At 34.5% G+C, this 26,725-nt stretch overlaps 1 protein-coding gene across 1 annotated transcript in view; it reads left to right on the top strand.

Moving 5' to 3' along the window:
- Window positions 1-26,725, top strand: part of CEP112 (centrosomal protein 112) — a 373,877-nt gene that overhangs the window by 92,880 nt on the left and 254,272 nt on the right. Inside the window, exon 17 of the mRNA XM_031468925.2 lies at window positions 3,887-3,966. Within this exon, the coding sequence (XP_031324785.1) occupies window positions 3,887-3,966 (80 nt within the window). The remainder of the gene's footprint in view (window positions 1-3,886; window positions 3,967-26,725) is intronic.

Genomic DNA, 26,725 nt, shown 5'->3' with positions numbered 1-26,725 from the left:
ATGCTATCATTCATAGAGGTCTGAGTGCCAGGAAAAAACTGAGCAGGAAGTAGAGGGGAAACCCTTGGTAGCACAGCACTGTGGAGGCCAAGATGTAAGGTATCGTTGACTCGTCAGTAACTCTTGACAGTGGCTTCTGGTTAGTTTTCCATATTTCGTGTAGTTTTGGAGAACCAGAGAAGTAGTCTGTGGGGAGAGAGCAAGCCTCCTTCTCAGTAGGAATCCCCAGCCCTCCAGGGATCTCCTGGGAACCGGGTTTTAACTGCAACTCTGAGGAGACGGCCACACCAGCAGACATGTAACCGAAATGAGGCTGTGCCCCCTGTATTTTTTTGTCAGGCACCAAATCTGAACAGATCATACTCTGTTTAAGAATGAGTAGGTGAAAGAAACCAAAATAGGGTCTCTGAAAAATACTGTAGAGCAAAGGGATGAGAGCATTATACAGGAGACTCCAAGAAAGGAGTTTCTTCTGGAAACATACTACTCCATAAGAAAACATGGAGACATTCATCAGTGGAGAACCAGGAGACATGATGTCTATGAGGGAGAAACAGGTGTCATGAGGAAAGAAAAGGATGAGGTGAAATGGAGGTAACTGTCACAGGACGGTCTGTAAGGATCCTAAAACAAACACAGCAGCAGATTTAAAACCCACATGGGGCTGCTTAGACCCGGGTAGAGCAGATGTTGGAAAGAATTAAATCAGTGATATGGAGGACAAACCTTTATCTTTTAGACTAAAAGGAAAAAGGTGAAGAAAACATTTTTTTTTGAGAAAAGAGATAGATATTAAGGCGGAAAATAGAAAACTAGTATACAACAATCGATATTCCTGAAGGGGGGCTCAGAATAAATGAACACAAAATGAAAGATATGAGGAAGCTTCTCTGAAGGTCTGTGTATGCAAATTTAGAAGCTTCACCTTGTGTCAGATAAAAATCAATAACAAGATTAAAACCCATTGGAACTGCAGTACCAAGGGACTGGTTTCATAAGGGTCTAGGCCAGGGGGAGAGGAGAGCCAAAGTCAGTTGACTTTAGTCTTCTTGGTACAAATTTAAATGTCATAAAGTAATAGACCAGAATGCTGTGACTCAGTAATCTTACACACACACCACTGTCCTTCTTGTGTGAAGGCAGCAGCATGGCGTTCTGGGATATGTGAAGCCTCAGAGATATATCACTCAGGTATTCTTTTTGAAAATAAAATTACTGGATGAGGTGCTTTAATCAACCTAAGGCTAAGAAAAAAAATCAAACCAAAACACTACAACAAAACATACTCAAGAATAAAAAAGGAGTAGTGGCAAATGCCAAAATTAACTAAAAGGGAGATGAATTTAAATACTTATTGTGTATATGACATAAAACAATGCAATTGTCAGAAAAAATTCTTGAGAGAAAGGATGTAAAATTAAAAAAAAGTTAGAACAGCTGTCTGGAACAACATTCCCAGATCACTTGATAGAAAACTAATGTGGATTACTTCTCCTACAAAGAAGTGAACACATGCTAAGCTATTATGTAAAATGAAGGACTCATAAGTTAATTTTTCACTTGCTGAATATTAGAGAAATGTAAGTTAAAATAATTGTGAAATCTGTATAGTATCACTGGTGAAATTAAAAACTGTCTTTATCTGTCAATCTGTCAGAATATAGAGGAATTTGGAATTTTAAAAAAGCCATGTAAAAAGGAACAGAAATCAAGAAGTATAAAGACAAATTGCGTACATAAGAATATTTTGGTGATGGCAATAAATCCAGTAAAATCCTAAATTTCAGTCAAAAGCCAAATCTGTGTGATACTTACAAGAGATTTAAAATTGATTAACAGAGAAAGATTAAAGCAAAAGGATAGGTAAATTTGTATAAATGTCACCATTCAAAAGAGCAGTTTAGATAAATATTTAACTGTGTTAATGCTGGTTTCTCTGGTTAACTTTCTTCACAGTTGTCCTTCCCCTACCTTCCACTCAAATAGATATGCTTTTCTTTGTGTTTTTATTTAAGGGGTTTGGATTTTCACATAAGCTTTTATTTCAAGAGAGGATTTTACTGACATGTAAACACATGTTTCCAAAATCTCTCAATTAGGTCATCTCTGAATTTAATTTTAGGGCTTTAGTTCTTTGAGTCTGTACATTAAAGAGACCAGATCAGTGTTGGAATGGTTCTGGTGCTTAATTAATGTATTTACTCCAATTTAGCATGCCTACTAAATGCTGTGATACATACTAGGGATCTGAGATAAATAAGGCAGTAATTTCAATCTTGAACCTGTTAAATTTTGGATGACACACTCCCCCACTCAATGTCAGATAAAATAAATGTGCTCAGTATCCATGGGGGATTGGTTCCAGGACCCCAATACCAAAATTGGAGGATGCATTGTAAATGGCATAGTATTTGCATATAGCCTATGCACATCCTCTGATAGATTACTTATATAACAAATACAATGTAAATGCTGTGCAAATAGTAGTAAATACGATGTAAATGCTCTGTAAGTGGTTGCTATGTGTAGTAAATTCTAGTTTTGCTTTGGAAACTTCCTGGCACTTTTTTTTTTCCCAAATATTTTCAATTTTGATTAAGTTTGAGGATTTGACCTGTGCATAGGGAGGGCTGACAGTAGTGGCAGAAAATTTGCAAGGCAAATTAGTTACTTTCTCTTCCTAATAAGGTAGGTATTTATTTGGTATTTTAATTTTAGCATTTAAAATATGGGGGAAGGGGTTTCCTGTCTTAATTCTCCAAATCGTCCACCCGTAACACCACCCAACATGCTCCTCTCTTGTTTCCATTTTTTCTCACCTTGGTGATCGCCATCGTAGCAGCCTGTAGAAGCTTGCTGAGATTCTCATGGAAAACCTCCTCTGCTCTCACTACTTTCACTTTACAAGTAGTTGATTTTATTTATTTATTTATTTTACTAAAACACTGAGGGGGAAAAATACAGAAGAATTGTAATAGGAAAAGGCCAAAGAATGTAGGATTTTTTAGTTAAATAAGTCTCCGATAGTTAACTAAATATAGGTATTTTTGAGTACCACTGATTCAGTATGTGAGAAGGTTTGTGATTGTGTGCGTGCATGTGTGCATGTGTTCTTCTCATTCCTCTCTCATGTCTTGCACTTTCATCCTCACCTGGGTTGCCAGCAGCTGTGTAGCCCCACCCCACTAAGTGAATTGAGACTTCTTACCTCCCCGCTGGGCGCTGCACCCTCGTTTGCCCCACATGTGGAACCACAGCTGCCGTTTTACTCTTCCCTTCCCTCCGCCTGTACCAGCATTTCCTTTTCCTATTTTTAGGTCCATATAATGGGTCCATGTTCGGTATGTTTATCAGCATTTGCATGTGAAGAGCTCTCTGTGAAAAGAAATTTTCATTTAGTCATTACTCTTGCTGCCGTCACACCTGTTCAAAGGACACCACACTGGGGAATGAGATTCTCATGATGGGGGCTTCCTCCCAAACTAAGTACATGGTCATACAGCTCATTCCCAGAAGTGGAAGTATAATAACCTGTGTCATCATCTACCGTATTCTCATGAATCTTGTGAGGTTACTTTCCTTTGGCTAATATATAATGCTAAAAAAAATTCAAAAGTGATTCCTCACTTTTTGAACTTCTTACATATCAATTTATTTTACAGGGAATCCACATTCAGGTACATTCAGTCTTAGACCAGAAAATTACTATTGAAAGAATAGTATTGAAATAATTCTGTGAAAATGATTATGTTTAACCAAGTCTCTGTCTTGAAAAATCTAAATCCAGTTTTATATTAAAAGTGGATTTAAGATTACTGTTTCATTGTATTTCTCCTCTGAGTAAACTTGACTCGTCTTCCAGTAAATTTTGTTTTTGTCATGTCAGGTTCATGATTTGCAGAGCGAACTTGATAAAGACAGAGAAGATGCTCAAAAGAAAATCCATAAATTTGAGGAGGCTTTGAAGTGAGTAAAACTGTAATATGTGTAATTTTTAAAAAAACATTCTAAACTGTGAGCCAAATTAAGTAACTGAAACCTAAACATATTTTTATTGTAACTTTGCTATGATTTAGTTTGAGTCAGTTTTCCATCATGAGTATCTATTTTCAGAATTTTATTACTAGCCAGTGAATTTTTTGTAGAAAAGGAAAAAAATCAGTTCAGCTGTTTTTAAGTGATAGGAATGTAAGAAAGAGAACTTAGTGGTTTCAGATGCTTTTGTCCTCTTAAATGAAAACAGATTTAAAAACAAACAACAACAACAATAAGGTTTAGATCTTAGGACATTTTGAAATTCCTCTGTAGATTTTTTGGAGAAATTTAGGTAATGAAATGTTCCAGTTGTTATATTTAAAAATGGACTACTACACAGGCATTGTTTGGGAAAGGTTTTGTCTTATGATACTTAAACTTACACATTAAAGTATTAGATTTTGTCTTTTTCATTCTTTTACTAAGTTGATGAGGCTCTACTTATCACTAGGTGTTATTCTGCAGTTTTTAGCTGGAAAACATTGATTGATTCAGTAAATATCGAGTTCTCACCATATTTCAGGCTGTGCACAGTTCCTTCCCAGGGGACCTCATAGTCTAGTTGAGAAGATATTCAAACACTTTGGCAGCAATAGTACAGAGTGATAAGAACTTTAATAGGAGAATGGTCAGTGGGTACCTGACCTGAGAAAATGATTTAAAAAGGGAAGCTTACTTGAGTGCAGTGTATCTGGCTAACTCCCAGAGAATTCCATTTTTCATGCTTTTCCAAACCCCCAAACAGGAATAACTTACAGAAAGGCCAAAAAAGAATATCCAAGATCGAACAAACCTAGTATCAAATTCTTCCTGGGAAGTTTGCATAACTGCTCCCTCTCCTTTACTTGGCTTGTGAGTAAAATGTCCTGAATGGGTTGCTGAATAGAATGTCTTAAAACAATTTATGTACTATAACATCATAGGATATCAAAATTTTTTTATCTATACCAGAACTTAGTGATTATTTGTTCACCACATGTGAATTAGATGAAATTAGAGAAGAACTATAGTATCCATTAAACATTAAGTCAAATAGCTGTATTTTATACTCCGACTCGAATAATGACACAGCTAGGGCATTCTTGCTTGATGAGCGGGGTGCCTTCCCTTTATCCCTCATTAATTCATTTTTTTTCCTCCTTACAATGTTTTCCTATTTTTTTAATGGAGGTACTGGGGATCAAACCCAGGACCTTGTGCATGCTAAGCTTGCGCTCTGCCACTGATCTACACTCTCCCCCTGCCCTTAAAATGTTGATTAACAACTTTCTTCATCTATTCAACTTCCCACACTTCCCTTTCTTTTTTGTTCTTCCTGGCCTCTTTTGTCATTTCTTTATACTTTTCCCATTAGCTTGTTGATTTGTATTTTATATCCCTAAAGGAGAAGATAACCCCTTTAAATAACAGCAAATCAACAGGTACTTGTTTAGAACCTACGCTGTCTATTGTAGTATCGTGCTCAAAGAAATAGGAGGTTTAGAAGCTATAACTCAAGACATAACAGTGCTCTTAACAATTTTATAGTCCGGTTAGACATTTGAAGTACTTAGAGTGTTATATATTAAGTTGTTGACAATAAGTGCAATTGGAATTAAGAAAGGTTTTTTTTTTCCAGTGGAATATTGGGAGTTTATGTGTAAAACAGAGTGGTATCTTTTAATGTTCACTGAGGACAGTGAAAAACTCCTGAGACCTCTATAGTTTCTGTGAACAACATAATCTATTTCTAAGCCAAGTAACACTCTTTAAGGCTTTAGAGGTCTTTACCAAAATACCGGATTTTACTTGGAGTTAAAAAGGCTATGTTAAGATTTTTAATAACGTTCTCCTGTAGGACTATTTCTCCCATTCCTTATGTCTTCATTTTTGCTAAATGTCTATATGATTTTAACACCTGGAATAGCACGAGTAATCTGGTCTGAAAGTAGCAGGATAAGCTGTGTGGTGTGAACTTCAAAGTAAACAGCGCAAGCTGGCTGTTTTCCCAAAGGAGAATATTCTGGGGGCAACTGCTACTATTTTTCAGTCTTAAGAATAGTGTTAGACCCAGTTGGTCCAGAGACAGTCCCATTTTTCTAAAAGACAAATATATGGTGTAGAAATTTGCCGTGATCATTAGCAATTTTTTCTGTCATAAATACACACAACGTGAAAAATCTCACTTTTAGAATGTGGTGGTATTCATTCATTTTTTCATTCTTTCACTCAATTATAGGGTTTGTTTCCTCTGTGCATGTTGAATGTATCATAGAGAATATCACAGAACTGGAATCTATACCTATGAATTAATATACAAATGGACACATGATAACTGTATTCAACTCAATCTTAGGTTTAGTGCTCAAGTTGATACTTCAGACACAGTGGTTATTTAAGAGGGACATTGATTTGAAGTCAGCACTCACTGTAAATGCTAACTCCTTAAAGCAATTTGCCTACTTGTTAGTGTTTTTCAGAACTAAAACCAGTTTAATATTACTGCCCTACTATGTACACTTTTTATTCTACACATATTGTAAGCATTTTTTTGCTTCCTATTTCATTTTTATTGCAGAAAATAATTTTAACAACCTCCAGTAACTGAAATTTATCTGAAACTATAACTGTAAATGGTATGAATTGTATGTGCTTATTTTTCATTTTTCAGAGATAGGTAAATGGGAAACTTAGTAGACTAATGAATGGAAAATTATCATATGTAACAAGATAATTTACTTTAACTCTTTGAAGTCCTGACACTGAAAAAGCATATTTTTGGAGGAGTTAAAATCTATAAACAACAGATGTAGATAGTGTAGAATTGGTTTATTCCTTTTTCATATTCATATGTTTACCAAATTTGATTTCTAAGTTTTTGGTGCTATTAAAAATAGTAAAGCATTGTTCTCTGAGATATCTTATAAATTGTCTATTTTAAAACATTCAATGAAACATTACAAAGTTGTATTTTTGATTGATACCTCTTTCAAACTTGTCTTTGGTAGTAAAATACAAAACTATCTTGAAACAGATTCTGATCCATTTCAGCTTTTTTGCATTGTCAAATTATAAACGTGATAAATATTTCTACTCTGACGCTAATATATATATAAGATTTCTGTTTTTCAGTTGGTGCTAAAAATAAGTAATGGTAATTTCAGTAGAATTTCAGTAATTGGTCTTTTGGTGATATGGTTGTAAGTGATCCTACAAGAAGCAAGCTTTTAGTTAACTAAAATACATTGTTTTGGTTGTAGTTGCTAATATATACATGTATATGTGTATGTGACTGTGTGTGAATGTATCCACCACAAATAAAACTTTTATTGGGTTTAAAAAAATACAGAGAGATAAGACAAATTTAAATCTGGGTCATAATCTCTCAGGCCAGAGGCCTTTTGACATTACTAAAACAAATTAATCATGCATTTTGTTAAAAGAAGGTGTCTCATGAAAACTGGATATTCCATTAGTCCCCTTTTAAATCATTATCTTGAATATTTGCCACAATTAGTTTATAATCCTGAAACATGCGTTTAGCTAACTTTTTGCAAATTTATATAATACATAAGATGTAGATATATATTTGATTATATAAATATTTGCAAATATCTGCTAAGTTTGCTCTTACTTAGACTTTGCTATAAATAAATATACTATGGGGAAAAGTGAAACAGTGGTTTATTATACCTTATAATTTTTAAATAACTTTTTAAAACTAGGTAATAGAGTTCCATGGTTTGAAATATGAAAGATGAGGGGAAAAAGAGCATATAAGGAAAAGCTCCCTTTGGTACCAGCCTTCTCGCTACACATTTTCCTCTTTGGAAGGAGCAGTGCTCCCAATTCCCTGTGTATCCTTTCTTATGCAAACATGACTGTTCTTTCCCCATCATCTTTCCCTCTATACTCTCCATATATCCTGATTTTTTTCCCACTTATCAACATACCTTGGAGATTATTTCATATAAAGATATAAAGAGCTTCCCCATTCTATTTTATGTATTTGATATGATTTCTTTATTGATGAACACATGATGAAAATGCTTCCATTTGTCTTCTGGTACATATATGATTTGATTTTAACATTATATCTGCGATCCATTTGAAATATACCCAGTGTAGGTTGTAAGGTATGGATCCTGTTGTTTTTGGTTTTTGTCAAATGGTTACTCAGTAGCCTCAGTGTCACTTATTTAATAATCTAGCCTTCCCCTCATCAGAGTTCTGCTGCAGTACCTTTGTCATTGGACTTGCTTCTAGACTTTCAGTTCTGCTCAAGAGATCTGGATACACTTGGACCAGTCCCATACTCTCTTAATTACTGCAATTTAAAAATAATGTTTAGTGTCTAGTAGGACTTTTTATCCTGTTATGCTGTTTTTTTTCCAGAATCATTCCTTTTTTCTTGTTTATATTTTTCTATTGGAGATTTATAATTAGCTTGTGTAGTTAAAAAAATCCCATTAGTCTTTTTCTTAACATTGCTGAACATATGTGGTTCAACAAAGGAAGAGGTGACATCTTTTAATGTTGAATCTTTATGGAAGAACATGGTATGCCTTCCTTCATGCAGGTCTTCTGTGCAGATCCACAGCTATATTCTTTTTTGAAGTAGACATTGTTTGCAAGGAATTTATGTTACTTAAATATCACAAGTTGGTTCTTTTGTAATAAGTGTGTGTGCTGGTATTTTGACTATTAAGATGCGGGATGTGAAACACAAATGTGTAGGTTGTTGTGCATTCTAGGTTTGAAGTTTCACACAGAGTTTGGGATGTGGATTTTAAACTCTGCGCTTTTGGTCGTACCATGTACTTTTCATGAAGAATGTAAAACTCTTGAGGGCATCACTTGTTTTGTTTATACTTCTGTAGCCATTCAATGCCTTGCACATGATTTTAATCAAATTAATTTATTAATTCCTCCAAACATACATTTTATTTTAGGAACTTTGTTGGTACTGAGTATAAAGTGCTGAACAAAGCAGGCAAGGTCTCTGCTGTGGCCACTGTACATGGCTGCACAGATCTTCTACTGCATAATACACTGCCCACTAGTGTATTAATGCCCACAGTACAGAGGGCACTGTTCACATGGACACTGGGTGATTCAGGTGTGCTTTTCCTGCTTCGCTTAATAACATAAAGTATTCTTGACTTTATTTTATTTATTTAGTGTAAAGTCAGTATTTCACTTTCTATTAAACTATTGTTGGGACTGCTGCATTGTTTGTAAAAGTAGAAATTTTGTAATGAGGAAAAAGAAGTGAAGTGTTTCAGTCATAATTTTAAGAGTTAGGGTTAGTATTTATAGGAAGTCCAGAATCAGTCTGCTTAACCTTCTATGTCCACAACATTTTTTAAAATCTCCGTTGCCTGAGCACCTCCTAATCATCTTACTGCTCAGTTGGCCTCCCCTTTGCTGGTTACCATCAACTGGAATATTCAGAGTGCACCATGTTCCTCCTCTGAGTGATTTTTTTCTTTGTGCGTGTATGCAGAATGAAAATCAGTGTTTATTCTTCTAGAGGCTGACCTAATAGAATGCCTTTAAAGCTACTCAACTTTTCCTCTGAGAGAAAACATCTTAGGGGTTTAAATACAAAGTCTTATTTCACCATGGAATTTCTATCCAGAACTCTTTAGAGAGTTACTGATTTTTCATAGTGCTGATTCCAAATGGCATTATGAGTTTCAAATGCTTTCAGGATCATATCATTTAAATAATGGGTGGATATAGGAAAAGCAAATAAGAGTAATTTTTATTAGGATTTATTTCAGCAAGTAATAGTTCCTGTGTTTATAATACATAGATTTAGTGAACTTATTACAAGAAATAACAAATAAAATATCTGTCTTTATTTCTAAAACAGACTGAAATGTATTATAGTATAAACAAGTATCAACATATAATTGAAATTAAAATATAACATAAGCATGTAAAAAAGAGTGGATATTATTGTAACAGAAATAAAGTTATTTCTGTGTTTAAATTCTAAATTTGCCTTGACCTGAACTCTTTCAGGTGGTTTTGGGAGGCATTTGAGTTCAGTGTAGGTTAAAGAGCATGGCCTCTGGATCCAGCCATTATGGGTCCAAATTCCAGTTCAAATTACCAGCTGTGTCACCTTGGGCATGATGCTTAATTTCTGTGTGATTCAATCTTTACATCTGTAAAATGAGGATAAGAATAATATCTTCCTCCTAAGATTGTTAGGAGGCTTGGAAGAGTTAATATAAACATTTAGAATGAGCCTGTTGTATATGTGTGTTAATGCTAATTTTTAAATTTCTCATTATCTTATAATGGATACAAACAGGTTCTTCAGAAGGAGTAATCATTTCCTGGCACCAGTTTTCTTTTTTAACACCTTTATTGTGGTTTCATTATTACCCCATAAATGCACCCAGTTTAAGCACACAGCTCATTGATTTTTAGTAAATTTAGAGTTGTGCAACCAAAACCGTAGCTCAATTTGAGAACATTGCCATCATCCCAGTCAGACCCCTCATGGCACCAAATTTTAGAAGGAAATTATCATGATTGATTTTTTTTCTGACCAAAAGGAGTAAGTAATAAGAGATAAGATCTTCAGTAGTTATTTCTGAGAAAATGCAAACTGGCCACTTCTTATTTTGACCCTCAGTAAAGCTCAAGTCATAATATTAAGATGTGCTTTGGCATTTTGTGGAGACCTGAGCTGATATAGCCCTGACATGTTGCTTCCAGGTGAACTGTCTGATGTTTTAACTTTGATACAAGGATGAATTAGGAAAATAGATTCTGTGTGTGTATGTAAATGCACTGAAAGGGACCTGGAAATACATACATGCCAAAGCGTTTGGGGTAATGTTGATGTTTTCCTCTTTATATTTGTGTGTAATTTGAATCTTTTCTGCTGAGACTATTGTTTGTTACTTTTGTAGCTTAAAACAATAAAAGAGAAAAGAAACCAGTAAAGATTTTAGAAGGAAGAATTATAAACGTCAATAATAATTGTTACCCTTAATCAGTGAGCATGTGGGATTTTTAAAAATTCTCTATATTTTGTGTATTCTATAATAAATATGTCCAGCAACTCCTTAGAGTCTTGAGGACTTTCAAATCACTTAGCCAGCACGGGGTGGAGCAGGCTGGACACTCAAGACAGTCTCTGGAAATATCTGAACTGAATATTTTGAGGTTTTGATTGAAAAAAGCCTTCTATGTGTTTCTTACAGTAAATGGATAGTGATAAGGTTGATATTCCATTTTTTAACAGATTAGAATTTTTCTCACTTTGACTGGAAAGACATCTTGCCACAGCATTTCAAGAGAGTTTATTAGGAGGCCAACAGAATATCGACTAGGAAATATAGCTTTTGAATAAGTATAAAATGAGGATATTTCAATGAAAGTACAAGGTATTCTCCATGGAAGATTATATTACATTTTAGATATGTTTTAAATTTTCTTCCTGTGGGAATTTACATTTAATACATAGATTCATTTTCTACTTTTAATTTATCAACCTTACTTTGTAAAATTAAATCTGATTGTAGCTCACATATTTTGATTCCTAATGTCAGAGCGGATTACTGTGCACTGGTTATCAATCCCAAGAGAGTAAGGCACCATCCACTGGTTACCGATCTCTGGGGAGGACTCCAACTATCTAGAGGAGAGCAAAGATCATCTCAATGCCAGCCACTAGGAACAGAAGTCCAAACATTTCTGCTAAGTGCATCTTAGTATTGGAGTCACCGAGAACACAGCGCAGTCGAGCACTGAATGGAACAATACTTTACTTACACAGAGAAGAGACAGAGCAAGATCAGCTTCTGTAGTGGGTGTCGATCCCCCAGGGGCAATGGGTCTCTTCTGATAGCTGACCCAGGGCAGTTTGCCTGTGCCTCCTGTGCTGTGGTAGAAAGACTCTGTCCCCCTTCTGTGAGAGCAGAGATAACAGTGGAGGGTTGGACAGGTGCCCTGTAATGCACACACTTCAAGCAAAGACAAAAGAGCATTCTTTGAGCTGAAACAGGGAGAGATATTCCCAAACAAGGTGATAAGCCCAGCACAGGCTTAATGGGCTCTTTATCTCTTGGTAAGGAAGTGTTCGAAACCCAAGGCCCATTCTTATGTGGCTGAGTAGGAGCTGGAAGTCTGCGTGCCTGTGGCTGCCTTTCCCGACACCTAAATAGCCTAATATTTAAGATAGGTCAAATCTTGTGCCTGAATTGTGTACTTTAGGGAGATTATCCTGGCAGGAGTGAGAATATCATAAATCTGAGTGACAAGAAATTGGAGGCAGGAAAACAAGGAAGACGAACCTACAGTAATAGTCCACGTAAGAGACACTGAACTCTGTGAAGGTGTTGAGTTGGTGACGAAGAGTATAAATACGATGTCCAGGAGAAACAGCCTCTCTGGAAATATTCAGTCTCACCCAAGCACCTTTATTTTATTCAGAGTCAGAATGAACTTTCACAAATAGTTTCCAAGAGATACACTGATGGAAAAAGTACACTGTTTTATATGCTTATTCTGTGCAAGAAGTAACTTAAGATTGGTGAGTAAATGGAAACACGAAGTATTAATACTGAATTTTTAAATACTGTTTCATGATTTCTGAAGATACAAATTTAATGATGTCTAACTTTCATGATTAATTTTTCCACCTTTATTGAGGTATAATTGACATGCAACATTGTGTAAGTTTCATGTGTACAATGTGTTTGATATGCTTATGTGTTGTGAAATGATTACCACCATAGTCCTAGCTAACACCTCTGCCAGCTCACATAATTACCATTTCTTTTCAGTGGTGAGAACACTTAAGATCTACTCCGTTAGCAAATTTCAAGTATATAATACAGTATTGTTAACTATAGTCACCATGCTGTTCATTAGATCCCCAGAACTTACACATCTTATAACTGGAAGCTTGTACTCCGTAACCAACATCTCTCCATTCCCCCTCCCCTCTGAGCCACTGGTATCCACCATTCTGCTCTATTTCTATCAGTTGGGCTTCTTTTAGATTCCACATGTAAAGGATACCATGCAGTATTTGTCTTTCTCTTTCTGACTTATTTCATTTAGTATAATGTCATCAGGGTCCATCCATGTTGTTACATATCATTGTAGTTTATTCATTCTCATTTTTTTAGCTTCTATTTTTTAAATTTAAGTATAGTTGACTTATAGTATGACATTAGTTTTGGGTGTACAGCATAGTGATTTAGTAGTTTTTGAAGATTATACCCCATCATAAATTATTATAAGATAATGGCTATAATTCCCCATGCTATACAATATAACCTTGTTGCTTATCTATTTTATACATAGTAGTTTGTATCTGTTAATCCCATACCCCTAATTTGTCCCTCCCCCTTTCCCTCTCCACTTTGGTAACTGCTAGTTTTCTATATCTGTGAGTCTATTTCTGTTTTGCATATGTGTTCATTTGTATTATTTTTTGGATTCCACATAAAAGTACTAAAGTACTGACATGTAGTATTTGTCTTTCTCTGACTGATTTCACTAAGCATAATATCCTCTAGATCTATCCATATTGCTTCAAATGACAGACTTCATTCTTTTTTATGGCCAAGTAATACTCCATGGTGGGTGTGTGTGTGTGTGTGTATCACATTTTCTTTATCTATTCATCTGTTGATGGGCACTTGGGTTGTTTACATGTCTTGGCTGTTGTAAATAGTGCAGTTATGAATATTGGGGTGCATGTATGTTTTCATTTTTTATGGGTATATATATACCCAGCAGTGTAATTACTGGATCATATGATAGTTATATTTTTCATTCTCATTTGTTCAATAGTATTTCAAAGTGAACATACCACAATGTATTTATCCATTCTACTGTCAGTATCCATTAGAGCAGTTTCTAGTTTTGTGATATTATTTATTGTGCTGCTATGAACATTCTTATTATTTCTCTTTTGTTAAACACATCTGCACATTTCTGTCAGATATATATCTCCATCCAATTTTTATGTTGTGCCGAGAGAGAAACATATCTGGGGAGGATAGGCCTTTAGACTGTGCAGTGCATTATCAACAAACCAGCCAAAGTTAGTGGGAGTTCAAGTTGGTTTGGGAGCAAAAGTAAGTTAAAGTAAGGCCTTTCCTCACTTTTACTTCACCGTGGTGTAATTTTGCAGATCTGATTCTGAAAACACAGTTATTGTATCAACTTTACTTGTTTAGGAGGAGCTAAGACACAAGTGATCTGATTCGTGGACCTGCTAGTTGTTGAATGGGTGATTATAAGCTAATTGAGTAAGTATTATGAGCAAGGAAAGAATGAAAATTTCTTAAGGGCTCATTGACCATATTCTTGATTTTTAAATATATTTCTCCCTCCCATGAAGATTTCTGTTATTGGTAGTTATTTTTTTTGAAAATGTGTAATTTTATTTTCATATACCATTGCCTTTACAAGTACAATTTCACTTGCACATAGAATTATTAGAAAAATTTTTGATGTTTCCTAAAGTAATTCATGATGTTCTTGAATTATATTTTTATCTGACCTGTTTTGAAACCAGCTCTCAATGCTAGTGTTACTCAGTAAGTGTTCACCGTCTGGTTTATTGAAAGTCATTCTATAAAATTATTTATCTATACAAAAATTAGCAGCATCTCTTCTTTTGCCTGGCTTTATCTATAGTTTTGTTTAAAGTGAGGACATTTATAAAGTAGTTTTGAGGTGTTATTTTTCTAACAAAAAAGACATATAGCTTTTAAAGAACATAGTCTTTTCTTGCTCAATATATGTGGTATTTATAATCTCCCACTATGATGGATAACAGATTATTTACCCCTGAAGTTATATTTTTAAAGAAGTTATATTTTTAAACATAGGTGGAAAAGCTTTCCTGTAAGATTCCTTTAAATTGCCTTCATTTGTCTTTGGTTGCTTGTTTGTTGTTATAAGTCAACATTTATAATATTGGTAGGAACAGGGATTAATCTTCAAATAAGAATGCCTTAGAGTAAAGATGATAAAACTGCAAAGTTATAATGACAGTGTTTTTGTACTTTTATTTGCTAGAAATTAATCTTAAAAGAAGATTTAAATGGAATGCTAAACAATCTTGTGATTATTCAAAGAGGGAGTGGACTACATTTTGATTAGGTTTGTTTTTTAGTGGAACACTGCATACTGCAAAAATTTGGATGAAGATACAGACATTAAAAGCAAATAACCTTGCAGATTAGCCAGGAGCTTGGATTTGGAGTTTTGGTAGAAAGGGAGAGGTAGGTTAAATCAGTCTTGTGTAGGGGTTTTAAAGCGCAGCTGAATAGTGTAATTCTAAATTTAGTTTTACATATTGCCAAAGTAAGGAACTGTAGAGTGGTCATTTTGTTTATAGGATTGGTGAAAAATATCTCAAGGAATTGGTAGTGATGTATATTTTAAAATCAAAATAAATGGAATTAAGGAGCTCTCTGGAAAGAAGTTAAAGGAAGCCTGCAAACCTGAATAGTCAGTCTAAAGATTTCTGTGCCTAATAAATGAATGAAAACACCTTACAGGGTCACCTTGATAAGAAATTTTATTCTGTGTAGAAAACAATTTTGTATTTTTAAAGTTTTCTTGGAAGAGTAACTAAAAGTCAGTTCCAGTACAATATGAAAGTAGCCTGTAACTTATGGTACTTTTTAAAGAAGATGTGGTATTGGTTTTAACCAAGAATATATAAATTTAAAGACTAAATCTAAGTTTTTAGTGTATTTTTCCTATTACTATTACTAAAATAAGAACAGATACAATTTATAATGTATTATTCAATCAAAACACATCAGATTTTTATATCTGCTTATAATGTTACCTCTGAAAACCTAGGTATTGTGTAGAGTTGGGGAGCAAGAAGATATTATTTGCCATGTATGAAATCGTCTTAGATTTTATGTAACTAGAATTAGATTAATTATATCAAAGCAGGATTAATGTAACCAGAAATTGGTAAGTTATATTATAGTTGAGATATTTAAAAAGTTTATCTGTCACTGAATTTAAATTTTAAGCTAATCCAAAAGAGAAATCCTTTTTTTCTACCATTGTAATAGAGGGCTTATTTTTAAATGAACCTATCCAAGGTACTTGGAGGGTGAACTCTGATGCTGACATTGTCCAATGAGAAAACTTCAGAGTGTCTGTTCTTTAGCTTTATTTTCATCACAAAACTAGTATATGCTAGCTGTGGAAAATTATAAAATTACATAAAAGCACAAATAAGAAAATCAAAATAGCTTACGATCACATTATTTAGAGCTATTTACTGTTACGGCATTTTATTATTTTTATGGCAGTATAATTCACTTATAGTAATTGTTAGTTTCAGGTGTACCATACAATGATTTGATACTTTTGTACATTTCAAAATGATCACCATATTAAGTCTAGTACCATCAGTCACTGTACAAAGTTATTGCAATATTATTGATGGTATTCCCTCAGTGTACTTTATATTCCCATGACATTTATTTTATGACTGGAAGTTTGTATCTTTTAATGTCCTTCACCTGTTTCGCCCATCCTCTTACTCCCCTCCCTGCTGGCAACTACTAGTTTGTTCTCTGTATCTGTGAAGTCCGTTTCTGTTTTGTTACATTTGTTTGTTTGTTTTGTTTTTTAAAAACCACAATGAGATATCACCTCACACCAATTAGAATGACTATTATCAAAAAGACAAGAAACAACAAGTGTTGGTGAGGACGTGGAGAGAAGGGAACCCTTGTGCACTGTTGTTAGGAATGTAAATTGGTGCAGCCACTATGGAAAACAGAATGGAGGTTCCTAAAAAAATTAAAAAGCAAACTACCATACAGTCCAGCAATTACACCTCTAGATGTTTATCTGCAGAAAATGAAAACACTAATTTGAAAAAATATGTACAACCCCAAGTTCATAGCAGCATTTACAGTAGTCAAGATAAGGAAGAAAGCTAAATGTCTATCCACAGATGAATGGATAAAGAAGATGTGGTATGTACACACAGTGGAATATTGCTCAGAAGTAAAAGAGAGTGAAATCCTGCCATTAGTGACAACATGGCTGGACCTAGAGGGCATTACGCTAAGTGAAATAAGTCAGACAGAGAAAAACAAGTATCATGTGATTTCACTTACATGTGGAATCTGTTATGCCATTTTAATTACTCTGAATACATGTTAAATCTTGAGCTCTCATAGAATGAGAATTACCCCTTTAACACTGTATTCTTCATTTTTCCCTCACATTCCCTTCTTTATCTCCAAACAAGCTATTTTTAGCTATGTGCTCTTCCATCTCAATTTTAGAATCAAGTTTTACTAAAATTCTGTTGGAATTTTTATTGTATTTTTATTTTATTAGATTAATATAAGTAGAATTAAATTTTTTTACTATATTGGTTTCCTCTTTTACAAATAGTATTTTTTCTATTAACTGTCTATTTTAATGTCTTTCAATAAATGTTAACATTTTCTCCATATATATTTTATATATTTTTGTTAGATTGATTCTTAAGCGCCGTATAGTTTGTGCTACCACTTGTATTTTTTCTGAAAATTAAATTTTCTTACTACTCACTGGATCTAGCTGAACAGAAATAAATTTTTTAATACTGAACTCCTGTATTTAGCAACTTTGCTGAATTTATTTTCAGTGTTTGTAAGTTAGCTTGGATTTGCTGTGTGGATAATGACAAATAATCAGTAAATAACTTATTTTTTCTTTCTTTTTCAATGTTTATGTTTTATCTATCATCATCCTCACCTTTCTGCACTGGCTAGAATTTCCAGTAAAATGTTGAATATTGTGGTGAGTGTGGGCATCCTTGTATATAGGGAATACTTTAACCATAATGTGTAATTTTTGGTTGAAGGTTTTGGTTAGACATCTTATATCAGGTTAAGGAAGTTCCCTTTCATTCCTAAGACTTCTTACATTTTTAAAAATTATGAATAGATGTTATAGTGTATCAAAAAGTTTTTATTGTATTCAAATGATCATGTAACTTTAAAATGACTTTAAAAATGTAAGTTCTACTGTCTTGGCAAATTTTAATTATACAATACAGTATTATCAGCTATAGTTACCTTGTTATATATTAGATCTTCAGACCTTATTCATCTTTTAAGTGAAAGTTTGTACTCTTTTACCAACCTTTCACTATTTCCCCCATCCCCCAGCTCCTGACAACCATTTTTATACTGTGTTTCTAGGTTTTTTTTTTTAATTTTAAGATTTCACATATAAGTGATACAATGCAATATTTGTCTTTCTCTGCTTATTTCATCAAGCATATGTCTTCTAGGTTCATCCATGTTGTAGCAAATGGAAAGATTTCCTTTTTAAAAAGACCATAATATTCCATTGTGTGTGCAGTGTGTGTGTATGTGTGTGTATATGACATTTCCTTGATCCATTCATTCATTGAAGACACTTAGGTTGTTTCCATACTTTGGCTATTGTGAGTGACGCTGCAGTTAACATGGAAGTACAGATGTCTCTTCAGGATAATGATTCTGTTTCCTTTGGTGTATTTCCAGAAGTGGGATTGCTGGATCTTATGGTAGTTCTGTCTTTAATTTCTAAGGAACCTCCATACTGTTTGGTAGTGGGTGTACCAGTTTTTATTCCCACCAGCCGTGTAAAGGGTTCCCTTTTCTCCGTATCCTCACCAACACTATCCCTTGTCTTTTTGATAATAGCCATTCTAACAGGTTTGTGGTGATATCTCATTGGGGTTTTGACTTGCATTTCCCTAATGATTAGTAATGTTGAGCACCTTTTCATGTGAATTCAGGGTTTTTTTTTTTTTTAGGTCTTTCTTTTTCTTAATGTAGAAGTTGATCACTATAAACTTCCCTCTTAGAACTGCTGTTGCTGCATCCCATAAGTTTTGGTTGTTACGTTTCCATTTTCATTTGTCTCAAGGTATCTTTTGATTTCTCCTTTGCTTATTCAGTAGCGTGTTGTTTAATTTCCATACACTTAAGATTTTTTCAGTTTTTTTGTTTAATTGATTTCTGGTTTCATATTATTGTGGTTGGAAAAGATACTTGATATGATTTTAATTTTCTTATATTTATTAAGGCTTGTTTTTTGGCCTAAATTTGGCCTAATTTATCCTGGAGAATGTTTAATGGGCACTTGAGAAGAATGTGTACGATGCTACTGTTGGAAGGGCTGTTTTATAAATATCTATTAGGTCCATCTGACCTAGCGCATAGTTTAAGTCCAATGTTTCTGTATTGATTTTATCTCTGGATAGCTATCCATAGCTGAAAGTGTGGTATAGATATCCCTACTGTTACCATATGGTCTATTTCTCCCTTTAGATTTGTTAGTGTATACTTTATGTATTTTCTTCTCATGTCTTAGGTGCATAAGTATTTACTAATGTTACATACTCTTGATCAGTTGACCCTTTTATCATTATATAATGACTTTCTCTGTCTCTTGTTACAGTCTTTGTCTTAAAGTCTGTTTTGTGTGATGTAAGTACAGCTGCCCCTGCTGTATTTTGGTTTCCACTTGCATGAAACTATCTTTTTCTGTCTTATTGCTTTCAGACTATGTGTCCTTAAAGCTGAAGCAAGTCTCTTATACGCAGCATGTAGCTGAGTTGCTCTTTTTTTTAATCCATACAGCCATTCTTTATCTTTACATTAGAGTATTTCATCCATATACATTTACAGTAATTATTGATGGTTGTGGATTTACTGTTACCATTTTGTTAATCATTTTTCTGGTTACTTTGTAATTCCTTTGTTTATTTGTTCCTCTCTTGCTCTCTTCCTTTGTGATTTGATGATTTTCTGTAGTGGTATGCTCTGATTCCTTTCTTCTTATCTTTTGTGTCTCTGTGAAGTCCAAACTCCCTGCTCCTCAGGGAGAAGCTGGAGGTTGAGAGTTCTTTCCCTATTATATGGCACTGCGTGGGACGTGGTGTTTATAGCAAGAGTGTGTCTCAACTTTTCCTACTCTATTATGTGTAGCCCAGGTGTATAGCCACGGGTTGTTCCTGTGCCCATTAAGAACTGCTTCTTTGTTTGCTACAGCCCTGTGGGACTCGTAAATGCAAACCCCGCTGGCTATCAGAGCCAGGCGATGTGTAAGAGTTACTCAGCTAGTTTCTGGGTTTTGGTCAGAGGTAATTACTCCACGTGTAGCTGTACATTCAGTGTGTCTGTGGGAGAAGGGGCCTCCTGTGTTATCATCTTGGTCGACACCCTCTAATATGAAGTTCTTACTCTTCTTAAAACTCTTTCCTCTCTTTGCTTCCAAAGTACCAGAAGCATGTAATGGTTTTCTCCCTAACTGTTCGAGTACTCTTTAAATCTCCTTTGAACTGAGTCCTCCTTTTCTACCAGGATTCTATATTTTAGAGTTCCCCAGTTTTAGTCCTTGACCGTCTTTTCTTCTCTATTTATACCCACTTCTTAAGTGATCTCATCAAGTCCTCTAGCTTCAGGTACCATATATTTAGTAAATTTCATATCTTTATCTCTGGTCCAGATCTGTTAATACTCCAGAATCTTTTATTCAACATCTTTCTTGAGTTATTTGTTTATTTTTTTAGCATCTTCTTTCCACATCCATTTTTAATTTTTATCATTTCTTCATATTTATAATTTTCTTCACTATATTTTATATTTGTTCTTTGTCCTCTGAGTATGTTTAAGATGGTTTGTAACATTATTGATTTTATTTTCAACACCTGCATTTCTGCTCTTTTGCATTTCCATTATGAATTTTTATTCTGCTCTAAATTTTTCTTTTTATCCCTTCTTTATCTTTATCGTTCCTCATTTTAATCTTATTGAATTCTTTGTATCTTAGATAATGCTTAAGACTTTACCTCCTATTTAATTGAGACTGCCTCCTGTTGTTCAGATGCCATACAATTTTTCTGATATTTTCTTCTGGATATTATATTAGATCATTTTGACAGTAGGTTTTTCTTCTGTGTATGTAGAATGTTTCTTTTCCAGTTTCTATTCCTAGGTTCTGCAATAGCTTTCAGGCTCCCATTGGTATTTATTAACTTTGTTACTCAATTTTGAACAAGGTAAATTTTGTTTGGTCTTGATATTTTATTTATTTAACAAATACTTATTGAATTTCTACTGTGTGTGCACTTTTGTAGATACCATCTGACTTTAGTTTACTGTGTGTTTTTTGTTTGGATTTCCTCTGTTCCATGTTGACTTATATAATTTTCATATTCTCTTGAAGATATGCAGCTGGATAGGAAAAAATAATCTGTCAGCTACCAGTGAAGTTCCAAGTTTGTAGAAATTCTATAGAAATTCTGCTCTATTGATGAGATAATTTTTCATAACCTATATGGTATGTCTCTGTTATTGTGAACAAATGTGAATTCTGTAGTTCTCAGAATATTTTGAACTCAGGTTTCTTATTTTTCAATCCATCTATATAACTTTAACTATGGAAATTACAGTTTCCTGCTTATAGTACATCACCATTAGTCATTTACTCTCAATCCATTTGTCTTCTGGGAGTAATTGGTTCTGAATGGATGTATATAAAATGTCGGTAGATGTTACTCTGATGTTCCCTCTTCATGGAAGAATTCCAGCTACTAAATTTTTTTATTTTTTTAGACACAGGGTTTTTGACCTCAGAAAGAAAGTGTCTTCCTATCTCATTTTTCTCAGCATCTGTTTCCTGAGACTAATTCACATTTGCTCCCATGTGGACCTTACAGATACTTCTTTATCAGTCCACTTCCACTTGCTTGGTATTTATTAGAGATTCCTCTCGAGTTCTTTAATTGGGTGCTTGCTGTTTGTTTATCTTAGTTCTTGTTGTCATTGGGATTTTTCCCCCATTTTTTTCTCTTTCTCTTTCTAAGTATTTTAGTGAGCATTTGAGAGAGGCTATTCAGGAGATGGTGGCCAGATGTCATTTGTATATGAAGACAGGAACAATTCTTATTTTTTGATAGAGTTCTTTTTGAAATGTAATATATACATTCCCACCCGTTTTATCCTTGCACAATGAAAACAATTTATGGTAAGTTGGCATCATCACTTTTGGAATCAATTATTGTGATTTGCTGTAGATTCAATTGTAGATTAGTTTGTGTGACTAAAATCTAAACACACAGTGACCTTCTCGTGACCTTGAAACTTGATTGAAAAAAGTCCTTGATCTCAGCTTGCTTTGTGGTGTTTTGCCTCTTTTTTAAGAGGATAGTGAGCCATGTGGAGCCGTGTGACCTCCTGAGCAGTGTAACACTGTTAGCTTTCTGCAAAATTAATAAGTGAATCAAAGGCTGAGTTAGATCTCCCAAATGGTTTTTTTCTCACTCCAGAAAATCATCATATTCTCTGTTGCCATGAGTGTTCTTTGATTTTTCACACCACTGATATATGCTTTATTAATATAATAGACCACAGTCAAACCCTTCTGAGTGTTTATCCTTATTTTTAAAATTACTGACACTATTTGTTCATGGAGTATATAGGGACGCCTTTGTCATTACTTTGTCATCACCCCCCCGCCACCGCTCCAGTCGCCTATCACTAATTATATATAAAATTCGTGCTTTCTATTCTTGTAACTCCAACCCCAAATGCTCTTTCTAATTTTATCATAACACCTTTGTTTTAAAGCCTTACTTTCTTGTATTCTGTTAAATTGCAAGGTATGTCCCTCACAATAATCCTTCCACCAGCTCTTTGCCTCCTCGTATAATGGACTGCATATTCTCCAATGTGCAGGCTAATTTAAGACCCCCTTGTTGGGTTTCACTGCATTGGTCCTTTTAACATTTAGACAAGGGAAAGAATTAATCTTAAAACCTCCTTTCTTAACCTCAGCCCCTCCCTCTTCATCTGTGATCCTTTCTCCCTCTTTGCTTTGATTAAAAGTCAGTTTTCCTGAAAGAGTTGCTTATTGCCTCTGTTTTCTCATCTTCCACTTCCATCTTCAGCCCAGTCCAGTCTGGCTTCTTTTCTCATTTTACCAAAACTTCTTCCATGGTTACAGTCACCTTCCAGTCTGGATTCTGTTCAGTCTCCCTTCCTTACAACGTTCTCTTCTTCAGGTTTTGTGACACATATTCTGGTTTTCTTCCTTCTGCTTAATCTGCTTTGCATGTCCATTCTCCTCTCTACTGATTCTAGATTCTGTCCTACCCAACCCAAGACTGTGACTTTAGAAACCATTATTTTGTACCATCCTTATAGCAATGATGTATGAAGGTATATCTTAGTCTCAGACTATTCACTTCCTCAATTTTCTTTATAGTACTTATTACTCTATGATATTTTAGTATTTTTATTTACGTCTCACTTTTTAAATTCCACTTTTAAATTCATTTCCTACAGAGTTCCAGGATGTTGTTAAAGCCATTCCTTCTCCATTTTTTCTCCTGCATGATGTTCTTATCTTTGCTGCTTCTGTGCTCTTTGCTGGTCAGTTTTGTTGTTTGCCTAATTCAAGCTCATGCTTTCCAGTAGCTGTTACAAATTCCTGGGCTGCAGGTTGAGTCATTTTGCACATGTGTTCAGTTTGGCCTGCACAATATTTTGAACATTTTGAATAGGTTGTGAATATAATAAAATCCGGAGATTGCATGAGAAATTTGGATTTTGGGTTTCTCTTGAAAAACATGAGTTCTGGCAACACTCAGCCATCTTTTTTCGTGACAGTACATAGCTGGTGCTGATTGGATAGTGCTTGGATTAAGTCATAAAGGAAGTCACAACAGTTTTCAAAGAACCATTATTATTGAGACCACATTTTCTGTTCTTGGCGCAATTAAATTAGGAATAATAAACTGCCAGTTTTCTTTTTACACCCTCATGTTTGAAAACTTAAAATCGTGCTTTTAAGTTACTTAGGTTTAAAAAGGAAATAACAATAGAATTTTCCAAATATTTAAAACTGAAAGATAATGAGCATGTTATTCATCAAGTATTATGAAGTATCTCTAATCTGGTATCTGGACTGAAATGAGCTAAGCCTTGACCTCAAGAAGCGAGATAAAGACAACAAAGTGAATATGAAGAAAATATAAAAAATAAAGCTAAGGACAGAAACCAAGAAGTTGGAAGCACAGTGCAGAGAATCACCAAAAGCACTTTGAAAAGAAGTTAATAAATTACGCAAGTCTTTACTAGACTGGTCAATAAAAGAAGGGAAAAGACTAAAAGGAAAGAAATTACCTAACTTTTAGGGAAAAAAGCCCAGCCCAGGAGCATAACTACTTGCAGAACAAGTTATTTTTGGCTCACTCTTCTCATTTTTGTTACCTAGACCCTGTAGGCATTTTGATTTCGACCCTTGCTCCGCAGTTTCAGTTACTGGTTGCTTTTTTTAAAAACTGAAGTGAAATTCACATAACATAAAATTAACCACTTTAAAGTGAACAATTGAGTACATTTAGTACATTCACAATGTTGTGCAACCACCATCTATGATTCATTCCAAAATATTTTCATCATCCCCAGGTAAAACTCTGTACTCATTAAACACGTTAGCCCCCATTACCCCTCCCAGATACCTGCAACCACCAGTCTGCTTTCTGTCTCTGTGGATTTACCTGTTTTGGATATTTCATATAAATGGAGTCATGCAATATGTGGCCCTTTACGTCTGGCTTCTTTCACTGGGTATGTTTTCTAGGTTCATCCACAATGAAGCATTACTTCACTCTTTTTTATGGCTGAATAATATTTCATTGTGTATATATAACAATTTTTTTTCATTCAACTGTTGGTTGGCACTTGGGTTTCCATCTTTAGTCTGTTGTCAGTAGTGCTCCTATGAACACTCGTGTGCCAGTATTTGTTTGAGTATCTGTTTTTAATTCTTTGAGAATATATCTAGGAGTGAAGTTGCTGGGAGAGCTCTTTGTTCTTGTGCTTGGCTTCTTCTGTTGATCTTCAAAACGATCCTCTGACAGATGGCACACATATTTCCCTTCCCCCCCTAGTTCGCAGCTACTGCTTTAGCCCACAGCAGAAGAGTCATTGAAAATTTTGTAAAGGGATTCTAGGCATTCATTTTCCAGTGCACTAGTCTATTCCAGAATTGAAACCATTGATTAAACCGTTGTCTGATAACACAGAATTGTAACTAACAGAGTTGAGTGTTCTTACGTGATATTTCTGTTAAATTAGGCTAACAGTTAAGTTGCATAATTTATCCCTCTCTACTTTGAGGATATTTTGCCTGGATCTTCTTTGCTAGGCTTCATAAACAAAATTTTTTCTCTGTTAATCAGTGCTAAAGTTACTCTGACAGATTTTTACCTTCCATATTCATCCATGTGTAATCATCAGTATAAAAAAATAGTAAATTAAAAGCATCACCACTGTATGCCAAGAGAGTTACAATAGAATTATTAGATTATTACACCTGCTGGCTATTGGGCAGTTTGTGAGTGTTATAGCAGCTCATTTATATAGTAATTTTTAACATTTTTTTGTATTTTTGAAAATCAGAAAAATAGTGCCAATACTAGTAATAAGAAATCAAATCTTACAAACAAAACATAATTGAGACAAGACAAATCATTGGCGTTGTATGTTGAAAGCATGGCTTCTTTAATCTCAATTAATTTCACATTGGACTTAAGCCTGTGTGTTGAAGTATAAAGGAAGAAGGCAAAATTAAATAACATAACTGAAATATGGGAAAAACATCCTCGATGATGGTAACTTCTCACAGTTACATTGGCTGTTAGCTATTGGATCCTTTGGTTTCTTCATAGAGACTCACAAAATAAGTTTCATCAGTAATAAATCTGTATACGCTACCTCTCAATCTATTAATTTTGATAGTAGATCTCTTTCCAATGGTGCACACAGTATTCTAAACACAATGGCTTATATACGTGATGTATTTATTCTTATATATGGTAAAAGTCATCCAGAAAGTTGGCATTCGTATGAGCTGATACCTAGAATGGAGAGTGCAGAGTGTATGTGAAGAAACCTGTGAAGATGACCCAGCAGGAACAGAAGGTACAGGAGACTCACGGTCCAGATTGAGAAGGACTCTAAATCCCCACAAGGGCCGGAGCAGAAGGTTGTACTTTCCCCCGTAGGGAGCGGGGAATGGGTGAAGAATTGGTAGCAGTGTGGTTTATGATGAAAGTGACATTGGAAGAGGATGTTTTCTAAATATTTCTCCAGCAATAAACCAGTTTTGAAGAAAAGATAGAAAATTTGCTGGTGGAGAAGAGAGAATTTCACTGCCAGAAGGAATAAAATGTTTCAAGGGCATGAATCTGGTAACATGTTAATGTCCGAGCCATGAGGTTAAGAGTCAAGCAAACAGACCTGATTTTTCTGAAAGAAAGATTTTGTCAGACTACAGTAAACAGTAGATAAGTAAATGTCAAACATTTCCACCCTTAAGAAAAGCATGCTTTTCTTTCCTTACTGAATTTCCTTTATTCCTTCCTAAATTGTAGTCCCTGAGGTTTGATGTCATGCAATTTAACAAGAGAATTTAAAATTAGTGGCTTTGTTAAACTTAGGATCCTCTAGTTTTTTTATTACTTGCTATGAAATGTATTCATTTTAGGTGTGGAAAACACAAATGTGAAGAAACTTCGAAGAAACTTCCAGTAATTTGAACCATATATCTCTATTCTTAGTGAAAAATGAAAACACCCCAAAGGAGGTTTTATGTGGAGTAAACCAGGTCTGGAAATGGTCTGTATTGA

The sequence above is a fragment of the Camelus dromedarius genome, chromosome 16, assembly GCF_036321535.1.
Source record: "Camelus dromedarius isolate mCamDro1 chromosome 16, mCamDro1.pat, whole genome shotgun sequence".
Lineage (NCBI taxonomy): Eukaryota > Metazoa > Chordata > Mammalia > Artiodactyla > Camelidae > Camelus > Camelus dromedarius.
The sequence above is the reverse complement of the archived record's forward strand: the minus strand, read 5'-3'. Positions and strand labels throughout refer to the sequence as shown.